At 37.7% G+C, this 17,007-nt stretch overlaps 1 protein-coding gene across 6 annotated transcripts in view; it reads left to right on the forward strand.

The window, feature by feature from the left end:
* Nucleotides 1-14,440, forward strand: part of CARMIL1 (capping protein regulator and myosin 1 linker 1) — a 396,768-nt gene extending 382,328 nt beyond the window's left edge. For 3 of the 6 annotated variants that reach the window (XM_072603992.1, XM_072603994.1, XM_072603998.1), the window contains exons 36-38: nucleotides 1,713-1,853; nucleotides 4,198-4,347; nucleotides 13,408-14,440. In XM_072603992.1, the coding sequence (XP_072460093.1) occupies nucleotides 1,713-1,853; nucleotides 4,198-4,347; nucleotides 13,408-13,544 (428 nt within the window). In that variant the 3' untranslated portion in view covers nucleotides 13,545-14,440. The remainder of the gene's footprint in view (nucleotides 1-1,712; nucleotides 1,854-4,197; nucleotides 4,348-13,407) is intronic. The other 3 variants (XM_072603993.1, XM_072603995.1, XM_072603997.1) reach the window with 2 other exon arrangements.
* The last annotated feature ends 2,567 nt before the right edge of the window (nucleotides 14,441-17,007 follow it).

A 17,007-nucleotide genomic window follows, 5' to 3' on the forward strand; every position in this document is an offset into this window, starting at 1 on the left:
AAAAAGAAATCGTGTGAATCCTATCAGAATCCCTGGAAATTATAAAGAATTCATAAAATTACATAGCCTTGCATCACATTGAACTCGCTCTTACCTTTTGTTTGGCTGACATCCGTCATCAGAATATGCATGCAAACACTTGGGACAAAGTTGTCATTTGTGACCATGGAGTACAAGAACAGGAAGAATAATTTATTTTTGTTTTAACCTCAGATCAGTGAACACTCCATATCCAGTCTAGAATAGGTCAAGTGTCTTAAGACCATGATGGTAGAGAAAATTCAGGGCACATTAGAAGAGAGGAAATAAGCATTTATTATTCACCCACATAGGGTGGCCCTTTGCTAAATACATAACAAATACTGTCTCAGTTGCTCTTCACTACAGCCTTGTCAGATAGAGAGTATCATTACCCCTATTTTTCACTTGAGGAAACTGGGGCAGAAATAAGTTAAGTGACTTGCCCAGGATCACGCAGCCACTCAGTGTTTGAGGCCAGATGCGAACCCAGGTCTTCCTGACTTGAGGTCCAGTGCTCTGTCCTCCATACCACCTACTTGCCTAGAAACCAATTTGATTTTTTTCTTTATCCTTCCCTGTATTTTATCCTCCTTCTCCCCTTACAACTCTGTCTCTCATATGCCTTAACACGGAAACAGGCTTAAACAGGCAGAACTCTCTATCCCAGTGAACAAGCAGAGTAAAATAAGTATGGCATTACAAAAGAAAATGTGTATGTACATATATGTGAGTGTGTGTATAAATGTGTATATGTGTATTTATGTATATAAATGTGAGTGTGTGTGTGTGTGTAGCGGTCAACACAGTGAATTGCGTGTTTACCAATCAATATGCACGCAGCATTTGTGTAATCTCGAAAGTACCACCATCCCATAGCCTCCCTTGCAGTCTTCTCCTCCTCTCTATTGTTCTCTCCCAGTTTTCTCTCATCTGTACAGTAGCCAACCTGATCAGTCTTACTAAGCCACTATAGCCCATTAATCCCTTCCAAAACCCAGCGTGCAGAACCAGAGTAATCACAGGTAGGAGGAAAGTGGAACATTTATGATCTCCTAGGGCAAATTCTCTTGAAAGTCATTAAGTTTCAGCCTAGATTTATTACAGTTTTCTTCCAAATAAGTTGTAAAATTCTTCACCATGAGAAAATAGAATTAGTAAGATGCCCTGGGTTGTCCAGCATATAGAGAAGGTAGAAAAATGGAGTCAGGGAGTTATGTTTCTTTCACTAGTTGCTGTGCAAAGACAATTTTTTTTTTCCTTTAAAAGAACATGATAAAATCACTGCTTTCAAGTCACTCTTACAATCATTACATTTATATAGCATCCCCATTCTTTGGACATGACAACAAATGAAAGCAGTGCATTGTGAATGCTAGATAACATAAGAAACCAAGCACCCTTGAACTTGGGAGCTAAAGGGAACACTTGGTTAATTTACAAATCTGGTCATGTTCTACCTTTTTGAGGTCAAGTCACATCTGTGCAGGTGTTAGCCTCTTCTAAAATATATTATTCTTATGTATATTGTTTGCCAGTTTTGTTATGCGAAGCTGAAATGTATAATTTCTCCTAAGCCAAAAAAATCCAGTTTTTTAAGTCATTTATCCTATCAGTCTGTTGCCTGACTCATGCTCTCAGAGATTTGATTTGTCTGTCTCAGAAATTTGATTTGTCTGTTTATGTGTCCACAGAGGATATCCCAGATTCTCCAACTGGCCCTGGTTCCCCTAAAGTTGCTTTGCTTCCGCCTGTTCTAAAGAAAGTTCCTTCTGACAAAGAGAGAGATGGCCAAAGTAGCCCCCAGCCTACAGTGAGGTCATTTTCCCAAGAAGGTAAGATACACTTTTCTCTACATTACTCCATTTCTTTCCCCTTAGATGTATTAGGGAAAAGAAATCAACATTGGAGTAACTGAGCTGATTTCATGTGATTTGGCAAGTGGTAAGTGCCTTTCCTATGATAATATTACAATTTCTTGGTTTTGCAAGTTTTTGCCAAGAAGCATGTGTTCTATTAATAGATTGTTGGAATAAATTGGACTTACAGTGTAGCTAGAGGAAAAAAATTATTTCTGACTATTCACTGGATTCTGCATTAGAGACCCCCTCACTGTCCCCTTCAGGGATGACCTCTAAGTAAATAATCAAATGGTAGTGGATTACTATGAAACAACAACCACTTATAGGTTTCTGGACCCCATTATTTATCAGAAAAGCCTTCACAGGATAAGATCTAACACTTTCTGTTTTAAATATAGCACACACCCAGGGACTGAGTTGCTTATTGCCTCACTGCTTCAGATCATCTCCCTAAACATGGTGGTTGAGCTCTTCTGAGGCTCAAAAGCCACAACCTTCAACTATGTGAATACCATCAGGGAGCAGCTCTACTCCTTTAGCTGTTACATAAAAGGTGTAGTTGATTGGTAATGTGAACATCATCAGTCAAAGCAAGAGGGATTAATATAGTCTACGTACAAGCGTTCTTCTTTCTGTCTTCTCTTAGAAGTGGGGCTTTGGGTGTCAGAGAAGTATAAGTTCCTTTGAGCTCCTTTGATCTCCCAGGGTTTGACAAGTCACTAAGTAATAGATGTTGGGCTGAAGTAAATGATAAGAAAGTGTTTCTGATGCCTGTTGTTTGGCAGACAAACAACCAATGAAAAAAATAAAGCCAAACCTCATCTTCCTGGTCCATACTGAACATTAGGCCATTTTAGGGGGTCTGGCCTCTTTTGGATAAAGGCCATAAAAAAGGGAGACTTGGCTGAGAGTACAGTTTGGGAGTTTTAACAGAAATCGTCTAGCTAATGATCCTCAAAAAGAGCTATGAAAGCCATTTGCACCCTTTTTTTAAACATGATTCATTATCCATGCAAGAGAAACTCATAGTGTTGGCAAGGTGACAGTGACCTTGGCCACTTAATGACATTTACAAACAACCTTTTCCTCTTCATTTGAAAATATATTCTTCTCTCTTTCCTTTTTCTCCCCACTTTCTATACTTGCTTGCTCTAAAACTGTATGTAGCCAACTTTGAGAACCTCCAAAAAACATGAAAAATCTTGATGCAGAGGAGGTGGGGCAAAATGGCCCTTTGTTCTAGGACAATTAAAACTTTGAAGTTGGTAAAAGTTGAAGGTTTAGTTCTTTTTTCCTTCAATGGCTAAGATCTTTTAAAATAACTTCTGTAATCAAAGGAAAGTCTACTCTCCCTCAGATGTCTGATTAAATGAAATATAGGATGCCATGAAGATTGCCTTGCCTAGTTTGAAATGTTCTTGTTTCTTTTCCAGAAAAATGGGAGATAGAATGAATTGTTTCTAATACATTTCAGGGGAGCTGGAGTAGGTGTTTGGATCTTTTCCCAGCAGCTATTAGGATTAGGTAGTGTCCTTTTTTAGGGGTACATAAAAATCTTACTTTTGAGACTGGGTGGTAGGGAGTAGTGAGGGTCAGCTGTGTTTTCTGATCAGAATTCCAAAAAAGACAGGTTATAGTGATTCAGATTCCCTTTGAGCTTGAGGTATAATACATTGAGAAAAGATGCAGTTCAAAAACAAATTTTACACATATGCATATCAAAGGTAGTGAAACTTTCATTTAAAAGTTTCACTAGTGCTCATTATCAGATTTTTCAGCTAGGGTTACCTGGGAAATAGACTTGCTTGTGAATAAATACTGTCTCTTGCTTTAGAAAAAAATTCCTAATCATTCCGTTTCAAATTTTTTTATGCTTTCTTCATGCCAATTACTCCCGTTTTCCTTGTTCTTTGCTTTCCTTTGGACTAGCATGCCCAACTAATTTCTGAAACAGGTAAATCACTGCAATTATTCCTGATTATTCCATAGTGAATGTGTTTTATTTGTTTTTTATCCATTGCAGAACTGAAATGGAAATAGAATGCACTTTATAAGATTTTTGTTTTGTTTTGTAAATAACTTCTTGGGGCAATCTCAAAGCACACCTCATTTTGCACTACATTTCCATAATGTTGGCTGTTGAATTCTGTAAATAACAGCAGATATGCCCAGGACTGAAACTATCTGAATAGATGGCCTGTTTCCCTTGAATCATGATAAGTGGGGTGGATAAGATGATATTAAATTCTTTTTTTAATATTAGCTTCCACACGTGGATTTATTTGACAAGGGGGTAAAATGAATCCCTTTTCCCCAGTAGAGCAAACAGGAGATTATAACAAAAGAGATTCAGACCATGACAATGACAAGTTCACCAGTGGAGGAAAAAGATCTTCAAAACTGTACTCCACCACTGCGGAAGAGGAAGTGAATGCAGTTGGGCACAGGAAGTCACAGCCAACAAATGGTTAGAACCTTCAATTTTCATCTTTCATGGAATCAATGCTTAAGAACTGGCACTAAGGTTCACATTTAGCTGCAAGGCAGTTCATTGTGTTCCATTCTAAGGGGTGAGTTTGAGAAATTATTCAGATAACAGTAAGTATCCCTAGTTTAGAAGCACAATGCCTGCTTCCATTTTAACATAATGACCTCCCTCCCTGCCCCAACCCCACTCCCCTCAAAAAAAAAAACAGTACTTAGGAAAGAGTGGAAAAAAATCTGAGGTTGGTAATGTCAACCAGAGTGCTCACAGAGGATTGGGTTTTACAGTGGGAAAGGAATGACTTATTGCTTGGCATCCAGTCTTTTCAGATGTATTTGTTATTTTTAAAAAGCATTCTCCCTTCACTTTTCCTTTCTGCTCTCATTCTTTTTGGCAGAGTTGTAACTACTGTGAAGTGACTGGGCCAGGGCCTAGGGCATTGAATTTAGAGTTCACTGACAGCATTTGCAGCCTTCTGGCAGGATAAAGAACAACAAAGCCAAGGCCCCTTGTTAATAAGAACAATTAGTTAAGATAGGATGCTACCAGATGTGCTGGAATGAGTTCTTCCATCTCCCTCCGCCTTCAAGTAATGACCTCTCTAAAAACAAATCTTATACCAAAACCTTTGTCTCTCGTACATAGACCGTGTCCTCACCCAACAGAAGTGTGCTCTAGATGCAAGAATTCCTAGTTACTGCTTGATAATTTTCCTTTTAGGTATCTTCAGAGAGTCTTACTATAAAAGTAAGCTTGAGTCTTAGGAGTCATAGGGTTTCAAAGTTGTAAGGGACCTTAGATATGATCTTTTCTCACCCTTTTATTTTATTGAGATCTATACAAGTAAAGTAACTTGTCTAAGTTCACATAGGTAGCAGGTAGAAGAGGCAGATTTTGAGTCTAAATCTAAATCTCTTTCCACAGACAGCAAGTGGGTAGCACCATGGATAGAGTAATCAATTTGGGGTTAGAAAGCCCTGATTTCAAATCCCACCTCAAACACATATTAGCTGTGTGATCCTGGGCAAGTCACTTAATTTCATCTGCCTCACTTTCCTCATCTGTAAAATAGGGATAGTAAACACATCTACCTCCCAGAAGTGTTGTGAGGAGTGCTTCGTGAACCTTAATGCGCTTTATCAATGCTAGCTATTATTAATGTAACATAGTGAAAACTTTGAGAATATTGGTACCACAGTATAAGCTTTTTAGAATAGAAGGGATGACATAAACCAGTAAATAGTAATAGATCTCTCTCCCATTGCATTATCCATACATTAGTCTGGATAAGAATTTTCTGTGATTATTTAGTAAAATTAGGGGAAAGCCCCAATTATATACCTCTTCTTTAGCCACATGATTTGCTCTTCCAAGTTCCTTCAGCATGGTGTCTGGATTATGCAGTATAAATGAAAGTCATCAAAAGATTAGAGGAAGGAAAGATTTCTGTGTAGATTTTAGTCTCTGTAAAGTTTAGAAAAGCCTTTTATTATATAACATTTTGAGGGAGATAATTACATTTGTTCACAGTTGGGAGTATGGGAAAGGAAACGTCCTTTCTCACTTGTTGTCGTTTCTCATAAACATGGCTTGGGAAATTAATGGCTGCCTCATTTAAAAGGGATTTTAGTTTCCTCAAGAACAAAGAGAGAAAAACTGTTTTATGTTTGTTCATGTTTGAGCTTTCTTCAGAGGGCTCTAGATCATGAAACGAAATGAGTCTTTGCCTTCCTTCACAAAGAACATTTGGTCATTTGAAATCTGGTGATCTCACAGGGTGTCCAGTGGGACCGCTGCCCCACCACCACTTCTCTGATCTGTTTTTTCTAGGATGGTGATAGATTTGCAGTGAACTTATGCACGCACTGCTGCGCCTGGTCTCCCAGCAGACTTACGGCACATATTCATAAGATACCTGATATAGGAGTTAGGAAAACCATCTGGACCCAAAAATCACTGTGAAATAATCACATGGTAGTAGAGACTTCAACGCTGGACTTGTTCATACTGTTTATTTTATTAATCCATCTGTGTGACGTTATGATGCTAGTTATTTATTATGCATCCGTGACATGTACTGTCTTAGTTACCAGGGATATAAAGGTAAAATCAAAGACTGACTTTTCCTTGCAAAATATCCAACAGGAAAAAGCAAGCCCTATAACCTTCATCATTCTAATTCTAATAGCGTCTATGTCCAAAGGTAGCACTTTTCTACAGAAGAAAACAGATAACTAGAATTAATCTGTCTACAACATCTTTTTTTTTTTTTAACCTCATTCTCCAAATCACCTAAATGTCACAAAGGGACATTTTTTCTGTTAAAAAGGTAACTTTTCTGAAATGGCAGAAATTCCTATTTGTGGAAAGTACCAATAGAAACAAATATCTGTATAAAATATAAGTAAATTCTGGACATTTTTGCTTTGGAATTACTAAATTAGCTTTGTTTGTGGTCCTGTTTGTACAGAATGGATGATTCAGTTTTGGATAATTTACAGTGTTTGGTGAAATGAAGACACTTATGACCCTTCCACTTGCATACTTTCTCTTAGGAATGAATCAAAGTACTTTATAAAACTGAAAAGTAGTAGCCTTTCTGACATCCAGAGGATCATCATTCCAGAGGTCACCTAATAATGGTTTTGATTGGGAGAGGAAATAGCGAACATAAAGGTAGGACTAGACTAGAATCGGAGAAGAATATGTACTAGGAGTAGGGAAAATATTCTCCATAAAATATCATGCACTGTTCGGCATGTGCATTGATTTAATCAGAACTTAGTTGCTTTGCTGAAAATCTCATTTTGAAACTCTCAGTTCTTTAAAGCCAATAGTTCTGCTAATGTCCAGTCACTCAGAGTTACAACCTCCAGATCATCCTTGAGTTTTCATTCTCCCCCACCCCCCAGCCCACATATCAGGGCAATTACCAATCAGTATTGATTCAAATTACACATTTTTTGTATCCTCTCATTCCCTTGCCCTCTCTAGCACCTACTTTCCATCCCTAGTTTTTCTCCACACGTAACCATCACCATAGTTTGGTCTCTCCTGTCTGGACTTGTGTAGTAGGCTTCCTAATATGCCTTCCTGCCTTAATGCTCACCCTCCCCATATCCACCTTCTACATACCTGCCAAAGTGATATTTCCAACAAACAGTCTGACTGTGACCACTACAGAAGCTCCTCTTGTATTAAATCAAATTATTCTGGCATTTAAAACCCTTCACAGCTTGCTTCCAACCTACCTTTCAAAGCCTATTATATGTTATTTCTCTGAATGCACTCTTTGATCCCTCTAAACTCACCTCCTCCTTGCTCCTTAATGTGCTATCCTATGTCTATCTTTATGTTTTTGCACATACCTAGTCTACTCTCTCTCCTCTCCTCCATCTCTTAGAAAAACCTGTTTTCCTTCAAAGTGCCATTTCTTACACAGGGTCTTTACTGAACTTTCCCAGCTGCTTATGTGTCCCCTCCTATAACATTTTTGTCCATATCCTTAGGATCTAGCACTGTATCTGGCACATAGTAGGCATTTAATAAAGGCTTACTTGATTGATTGATATCTAATTCTAATGTGAAGGTACCTCTGAGATCTTAAGACTATTCCAGTGGAGAACAGGCATCAAGTATGGGTCTAGTCATAGGTTATGTATCATTTGCCCCAAGTCTAGTATAATGAAAGTTGAGTGAGGTGGGTCACCTGATTTCCCCTGCCCTACCACCTGCCCTCATGGACAAGATATTAAGGCAAGCTAGTAAGTTGTGATGTGGTTACAATATACATTATCTTGGTGAAGACAGTACTCCTACTAACTCAAATGAATTAGGAATCTTTTGAAGTATTGAAACTTGAGACCACTTGAAATTGGGTCACTTCATAAAAGCTGACCTTTTGGAAGCTTACTTATCATGGTGTCTTAAAAGCTTTAGTATACTTCATTTTATAAGTACCAGAAAGGTGGTGATTTTGTTTAAAGAGTGGCAATTATATTTCTACATGAATGATTTTCCTTTGTTAGTGCCAGTTCCTAGCACCTGTCTAAACCTTTGAGAACTGAATAGCATTCTGCGTTCAGAAAAGCATTTGGGGTTCAGTTGTGCAATTGATGAACAGCGTTTAACAAGTCCTTTAGGCTGAGCTGCAGCTTGTCCCTCTGATAAGGTTTTCAGCAGCTTTATTTACACGAAACAATTTTCTTATTCCCTTCAAACGTGAGCAGTATTTATGAAAGATACAGAAGCTATTCTTCTCAAAGCATGTCGCATATTGTTTTTCTCATGATTTTTCCTCTGTTTTAATTGAGACTGGCTATTTTAATGTTTATTTGACGGATATTTGTATGCAAAAATATTTTAACTTCATTTATGGCAAATATTTCTAACTGTATCTTTTGTGTGTCCTATCATTTTCTCTTTCCACTTAATTATAAGCTACTATTTTTCATTATATGTTATGCTATTTCTTGTAGAAAATAGTTTTCTTTGCATGGAGTATTCTTTGAAGAGGAAAAAGGAAAAGCAAAAGACATCTGATGTTGAGGCTTTTTTTAACATCCTCCTCCTCATCCCAGTAGTCAAAGTTGCATTCTACAAATACTTATTATTATTTGGGGTCTGACGCTGAATTGCCCGTGCCCTGTTTCATTTCCCTCGCAAGGGCAAAGTTCCATTTCCTTCTTCTGTTACCCCCAAGAGAAATGTAACAATAGCCTATTGCCACTCTGGCTCATTCTGGGAGAGGGGAGTAAACAAACAGTTGCTGAATGTTCCTTTTAGGTCATGATAGATTTAGCTTTCTAGGCTATTAGTATGTCATTGAAGTTGAATGGAGGGGAAAGCAGAAAGTTTGATCTAAGTTTACTTAAGGAAAATATCTTCTTATTCTTCCTGGGAATCTCTGTTATAACTGTGCTAACATTGGCCTTCAACTGATATATAAACTCAAATGATTTTGGGGAGTTAAAGGTTCCATTTTTGTGCCTCTCTGTCTGAGGGCTTGAAGGTGTAGATGTGATTTGAATATAGATAGTTTTGGATTGTTTAAATGCTGAGTACTGTACACAGTTACTTAGTTTGCTTATCCATTATTTATAAATGTCTCTCTTTTCTTTTCCTCCCAGTGTGCTTGGGGCACACGTAAAGCTTATAAACCACTGGAACAGTAACCTTATATAGGAGGATTTATATCAGAGAGGTTTAATGAAAAAATCTTGCATCATCCTAAAACTAGTGAGAGATATGAAATTTAGATTGATTTTTTTTTAAGTGTTTTAATATAGGGCATTTTTATTTCAGGTACATATAATCAGTAATACCATCTGCTAACCACAGGCCTGCTGTGTGATCTTTAATAAATACATAACTCATCTGCAATTAGCATAATATATGTATGCAAATGGATATTGCTAAAATGCTTGAGAACAGTGTCTTCCCTCAGGAATAATTACCCTAAAAGTTTGTTTATATTATGAACTTGGCATAGTGAATTAACCTAAGAATTAGGAGCCCTGGTTCTAGATCCAGCTCTGCTACTGCCTGAATAGATGGTCTCAGAGAAATCATTTGCTCTCTCTCTATCTCCATTTTCCCACCTGTAAAATGGGGATAACATCTGCTATGCCTGCTTCACAAAGTTGTTGTAAGAGCAGGAGATGGAGCTATAGAAAAAGTTGAAGGTAATATAGACAAGATATTATTAGAAACCCTTTCTTCATAGCCAATGTCAAGGTAAACCACCCTAGTCCTGGCCAAATGTTCACTGTTTCCAAATTAATAGAAGGATCTGAACTAATAAAATCTCCTACTTAGGATGGATGTTAAAAATGTAATACTATTATCTAAACCTCAATACATAAACCACTCTCTAGAGAGAGAATTTAGTCCCAAATTCTGTTTGGGCATTTCTACTCAGTACCTGGTTTGCATCCTGTAACATGAAAATTGACTTTTGTTCTCTCATCCACAACAGAGGAGGACTCCCAAAAGTAATTCACTCAATGAGGAAATCAGTGCTTTTGAATGAAAACAATGGAAAGATGGCAGTTGTAATAATAGGAGTCATCTCTAGGGTGGGGGGAGAGAAGGGAAAAGAAGTAACTTACATGATAAGTTTATTATAGATTTGCAGTTTCATGTGCAGTCATCTTTTTTATTATGCTATGTTATGGAAATGTTTGTTTTATTCCATAAATTAAAAATAAAATAAATGTGGAGGGGAAAAGAAAACAATAGAATGTAAACGTATTACAGTCAGAGACACTCTTATTTTTGTATGCCTCAAGCTTGCCACATAGGAGCCCCTAACAAATGCCTGTTGGTTGATTGATAACAAAGAATTTTTTAAGCCAGAACTAGTTTTGATCAGGTGTTAAATATGTTAAAAATCAATGTGTTAAAGAGGGCGTTCTGTGAGGCAATTTAGAAAGATGACTACTTTTGTCTCAGGGGTTAGTGTCTCATTATTAATCTCTGGCTCAATTATTTTTAGTTGTATGAAATCTATCATGTAAAAGAAAAAATTAGTGTGGGCCATTTTACACAACATGAACTGAATCAAAGAGTGTCCCTCAAATGAAAAAGTTAAATAGAATGACAGGGAAAACAAAATAAAGCCAATATAGGAGATATTTAGGAGATTAGGAAGAGTGTTCTACCAGACTGGTTTTACCCCTGCATCCTGCAGTTAAAGTTCATTATAAGGCAACAAATGCCAGAGAGACAGCTAGCTCCTTCTGTATTTTAAATATTAATAAAGCAATCATAGCTAACACCTCTGGTCACAGCATTTCCTTATGGCTGAAGATGAAGGTCAGTAATAATCATCTATCTACATTAAGTAGCAGGGGAGGATTTTAGAAGTACAAGGCACCTAGAGATAATTTAGTGCAATTCAACCCTGTCTTTTAATAGAAGAAAAAAAGAGACCTAGAGAAAGATCAAATTACTCATCCCAGATCTCAATAAGACGAAGAAGAACTTGCATATCTTTAACACTTAAGGTTTATAAAGTACTTCCCATTCTCTGCTTTGTGATTTTGATAATACAATTAGTAATGTATCCCCATTTTACATATGAGGAAGGGGCAGAGCTTGTATTTGAACCCAGGTCTTCTGGTACCAGATCTAATTCTCTCTCTACTATATTAGCTGCTTAAGAAATTAAAAGTTCTCAAGGCAGCTCAGTGGATAGAGCACACCAGTCCTGAACTCAAGAGGACCCAAGTTTAAATCTGACCCTTAGACACTTAACTAGCTGTGTGACTGTGGGCAAGCCACTTAACCCCAATTGCTTCACAACAAAAAAAAGAGAAAAGATATTAAAAGTTCTCATTGAACATTCACATTATAATAATTCAATACCTAAGAGCAACTTGAAGAATATATAATACCTAGGGTTACAAACAACTCCCAGATGACCTTGATAATCCTCAGACAGATAACATAACCCATTTTTTTCCCTTGATGCCATTGTGTAAGTGGAGAGTGAGGATGAAGGGGCAGCTTTTCTTTTTTTAAGGATCCAAAATCCATGATCAAAGTTGGGAGCTGAAAGTATCCTTCATTTGGAACTCGGAGGGCTTAAATACTCTTCAAGTCTTCAAGTCTTTGATGTCATTAACTGAAAGTTTAAATTTTTCATGGCTAGATATTAGAACCTGGAGATGACCACAACCTTGACAAAGGAAGTCACGCACAATATTGTTGTTTTCATCTTAGGCTGTTAGGGCTAATGAGCCCTCACTTCCTGAACACTCTTTATTAGGTTAACTACTTAAATAGCCAAGTGGAATTTGTGAGCCTAATGTTCCTGGAGCCAGCCAAATAAGAGCTTCAAATGCATTTTGAAGGTTTTCCTGGAAAGAGATGCTCAGTACTTTTGGGAAGTCCTTGCACTGCTAAGCTAAACGAGGCAGTCCCATTTTTCATTCAAAGCCCACAAAACCCATGTTTATTATTTCAAGCTGAATGGTGTCTATATGACAGTCATTGCAAATAACCTTTAATAGCCTTCAATAACACGTACAGTAGTACAGAATTTAAAACACTTTCCCCAGGCAATGGAAACTGTAGTGCCTTTTTCTTTTCTCCCTGTTGCTTTTGGTAAACATGATTTTGCCTCTTGAAGGACCTTTGTTTTTGCATGTGAGCAAAGCAAGAATTGATAGCAATTGCCCATCCTCTAAAAAGTAAAACTGAGAGGTCAAATGCAGGAGGCTTCTCTGTATTTTATTCAGTATCCACAACCAAAAGCAAGAATAAGTCCTTAATTATCTGCTGTAGACCTAAAGTAAGATATGAATATCCTTTCAGAAAAATGTTTAAGGAAACTTTTACCCATTTCTCTCTGCTAGGAGACATTCAGCTCAATTCAGTGTTTATGAAGTGCCAACTGTATACAATGCCCTGAAGGTGATGAAACAGTGAACAAATGAGAATGGCTCTTGTTTGTGTTGTGCTTCAAGGCTTATAAAGCTCTTTCCTCCCAACACCTGTGTGAGGTAGTTAGTGCACATTATAGTACTCCAATTTTGCAGATTTGAAATTGAGGTTCTGAGATGATGTGACTTGCACTCAGTATCATACCTTGCAAGTGTCAAGAGTTGGGCTTCAGAGCCATGTCTCCTGAAGCTTTCCCCTATACTCAATAAGACATGGTCTCTTTCTTCAAGGACCTTCCAGTCTAATGGAAGAGGAAAGACTAGGTTAGTTGCAGGAATATCATCTTCCTCCGATTTCCAAAATGTCACCTCTTCCTTTTGGGCAACATCTCCCAGAGAATCTGAAGAGTTTCTCTGGTGGCTTCAACATAAGGGAGAGGCCATATGAAACCCCAGTGAGTGTGTGGTTTAAATATATGCACACATTTGTTAATAAAACAAGCCCTTTACTGATAATTTGTTGCCAATAAAGTCTGTCTCAAACTCTCCATGCTTGGGTGCCCCCATCTTCTAGCCTGAGTTGGCTAACCATGCTAAATCCTGGCATCCCCCTATAGCAAACTCTTTGTATAAACTACTTCCTTGTTTGCTTCAGTTTCATGGAAGATCCAAGGACACCAGTCACCTGAACACCAGGAGCAAAGGCCAAGGTCCTCCAGCAAAGATGGCAATCAAGGCAGCAAGTCCAGTGATTCTGGAGAAGACGCAGAGAAAGACTTTATTTTTGTTTAAAGGGGTACACCTTGCAAATGACTGTACAAGGTACTTTTGTAACCCCGGGTACTGTTTTCTATTGGTGCAGTTGGTTTTCTTTCTTTTCTTTCTTTTTTTTGTGAATAGGAATCAGATTTTTTTATTAATGGTATTCAAAGCACATTAGGTTTGGTCTTTCCTTTTCTTGGTGATGCATTCAATTCTCAAACATTCCTTTATATGCCTTCACTAAAAACCAGCATTCTGCTCATGTTCCCTACTGGAACTTCTCTGAAGCAGCTACAGAGAGTACCCTGCCTGCCTACAGGTCTGGGGAAGGCAAACAAAAGTAACTGGAAAACATCTCACATGAATCCACTGTGCAACAGGTTGTGTGTTGTACTGCCGAATGTAAATGTGTCAAATCTGCACGTGTCCGACAAAGAAATATATTCTTTCTGTATGCAATTGCACATTGTAATTATAGTCACAGAGCACACTAATAAATAATTTGTACAAATTATATATATTAGATGCTTGGGTCTGGGTTTTACATTCTTCCAGAGAGAATGTCTTTCTTCTGGTTGAACTGTACAGAAAAAAATAAACAACAATCCTCAGTTGGTTACATTTGCATACTGTCAACAAGCACAACTAAGAGTGGAATAGAACCTTGACTCTACTAAATCCTTGGATTAATGTATATAGTTGATTGGAATGAGGCAATCAAGATTTTATGAATATTGGTGTCTGGGAGGTTGTTTTCAGTTCTGTCTGCATATTAGCTCTTAATGTGTGATTTGAGAGAGAAATAATTAGACATCTGTAAAAAAAAGTACTCTTGGGGGCATATTTCAGAGATATTCACTTACATTACAAGTTGAATTTTATTCATATGTATATTTGTATCAATAAAAATGATTTTGCAAGTGGAATATTGGCCTTCTCCAGTACCTTCTTAAGATGGGCTTGGCTATTGGTGAAATTTCATTCTTCCTGGGAAGAAAAAATTGGAATAATCAGAGTTGTAACACACCACAAGGGGAACTATTCTATTCAAAACAAATAATAGAATTCACTATTACAGTGGCCTACATCTCCAGTGTGGGGGAAAATTTACATAAGGATAAAGAATCAAATACTTATCAGTGCCTTACACCTGGCTGCATGACAAACAGATTTCCATATATTTTGAGGCCTGAAGAAAGACTAAAGGCTCAGTTGGATTTCTGTTGTTGCTCTCCAGCTCCTCGTAGAGTATCCTGGGCACTGGGGTCAATCACTCCACGGATGCAGGTGAAATTCAAAATATAAGGTGGAGAATTTGGAGGAGCCAAGACATCCATCTAAAAGGTGCCCATTTCTTATCAGATTGAATGATTCATGCCTACTTATATTTGGCTGTGCCCTTGGCAAGCTGAGCCATTTAAAGGTATATCCCAAGATATGCTCATGTACTTTACCTGATACAGTCTCTGACATTAATAAATGCTTAAAGAAAAGGCTGTCAAACTCAGTTATGTAGACATTTCCCAAACTGTGGAACTTCAGTTCATGTGATAAGGACAGGAATTCTTAGAGAATTTTGTAAATGGGTTTTTTGCCTTCTAAAATATTAAAATACAAAATTATGTGTTAAAACTACTTGTGCACTAATTTTTGGCATAAAAATGCATTCTATAAAAATATCTTCATTTCCCCCTTTATCCTGGGTAGAGTCTAGAACCCTGAACCAAAATACATAGTTTTAGCCAATGAAGTTAAGTCTTAAAAATGAAGTAACAATTCCAGAGAGGTCAAGGAACTCCTGCAGGTGAGATCAGAGACAGAAGGAAGTGAAAGGAGATTAAAACAGAACCTGTAATTTCATTGGTATAAGGAACTTCAAGGTGAGTAAACTTCCCCCTATAGAGACAGGTCAGCACATTGTCTGCAATTAAGCCTTAAGAGAATTATCTAGGTTCCCAAACTTACTTAACCTATGACCCCCTTTAAAAAAATTATTCAGGGCCCCTGTGGAAATCTTTATTTAACCCTTTAACTGTTTTTTTTTGAAATTTGTGTCATTTCGAAAAAATATGGTATTTTTTAAATGGTACATCTTAAGTTTAATAATTTATTGTAAATTTGTGGGGGTTTTCCTGTATTGAAATTTTGATGACAATGTTATGTCGTGTAACCATATAGTATTGTATAGTAAACAAGTCATTACACATACTTATTCCTTCCAATGCATTCTGGACCTCCCGACAATGCAAGACACATTCACTGCCAATGCTTGCTTGTTAGGACCTATCAGTGGATTTGACCACTGATCAGTTATAACTTGCATTTTGTATGGGTATTTTTTTGGCAAATGTAATCACTATGACTTTAACTCTGTTACACAACAGATGAAACATGTATGAATGGTTTTTCAAATTTTCTTCTTTCTTATTCTTTCAGTGCCCCTGACTTGCACCCAAGGCTACTACTGCCCCCCTGAATCATTCCAGTGCCCCACAGGGGGTGTTATTGCTGACTTTGGGAAACTGTGGCTAGAGCACTAAGGTTAAGTGACTTCCCTGGGGTCACACACCCAATAGGTATCAAGGGCAGGACTTGACTTCCAAGTTTTCCTGGCTTTGGGACCAGTTTTCTCCCCACTACACCACCCTGTCCTTCAGAGTGAGAGGGCTCAAATTGCAAAATTCGGAATCATGTGAGAAGCACAAATTCTGGCATCTTAGTCTTGAAATGGGAACTGAAAGCTTCTAAAATTCCACAGAATCAGAAAATCCTATCACACTCTGGCAGCCACATTTACACATGTATAGTAAGGTAAGTAAAGTGAGCAATGATGGGCCTATCTCACCCCCAGCAATTATATTTTGATGATAGAAAAATCATTTCTTTTGGTATTGTAGTAAATTACATCACTTTGGTATCAGCAGGATACCAAATACCTTCCTAATTTGGCTTTTCTTAGTCCAGTGTTAGTATTGCTTTGTATTTCCTGAGCACATTGCCAGCTGTCCAGTGACAGAAGGAGAGGGTGCCACATAGTTGGGAAAAACCAACCAAAGATTAAAAAATGGATGTGGAATATTGACAGAGAAGGTCTTTTCTTACATGGTTTATTCAGAGCTGATTACAAGGAGATAAAGGAAAAGTCACTGCTGTGGAGAAGGTATTTTAAAAGTATATGCAACTGCAAAACACAATGCCCAGAGAAGATGTTGTTACAGCCAAGGGAACCTTGATGCATGTCCTGTGAAAGAAAGGAGCTGCGGCATAACAATAACGGAAGAGAAAGGTATTGGTAAGAAGTTGTACCTCATGGTGTAGAAGTTGCACCTGTTCCTAATTCCTAGTTTGTAGAATCCCCATGTGTGGAATTGAGTGTAACTCTTCATGTCCCCAGTTGAGGTTTTCTTGACAGAGATAGTGGAGTTGTTTGCCATTTCCTTTTCCAGATCATTTTACAAATGAGGAACAGAGGTAAGCAGGGTTAAGTGACTCG

The sequence above is a fragment of the Notamacropus eugenii genome, chromosome 4, assembly GCF_028372415.1.
Source record: "Notamacropus eugenii isolate mMacEug1 chromosome 4, mMacEug1.pri_v2, whole genome shotgun sequence".
Classification (NCBI taxonomy): Eukaryota; Metazoa; Chordata; class Mammalia; order Diprotodontia; family Macropodidae; genus Notamacropus; species Notamacropus eugenii.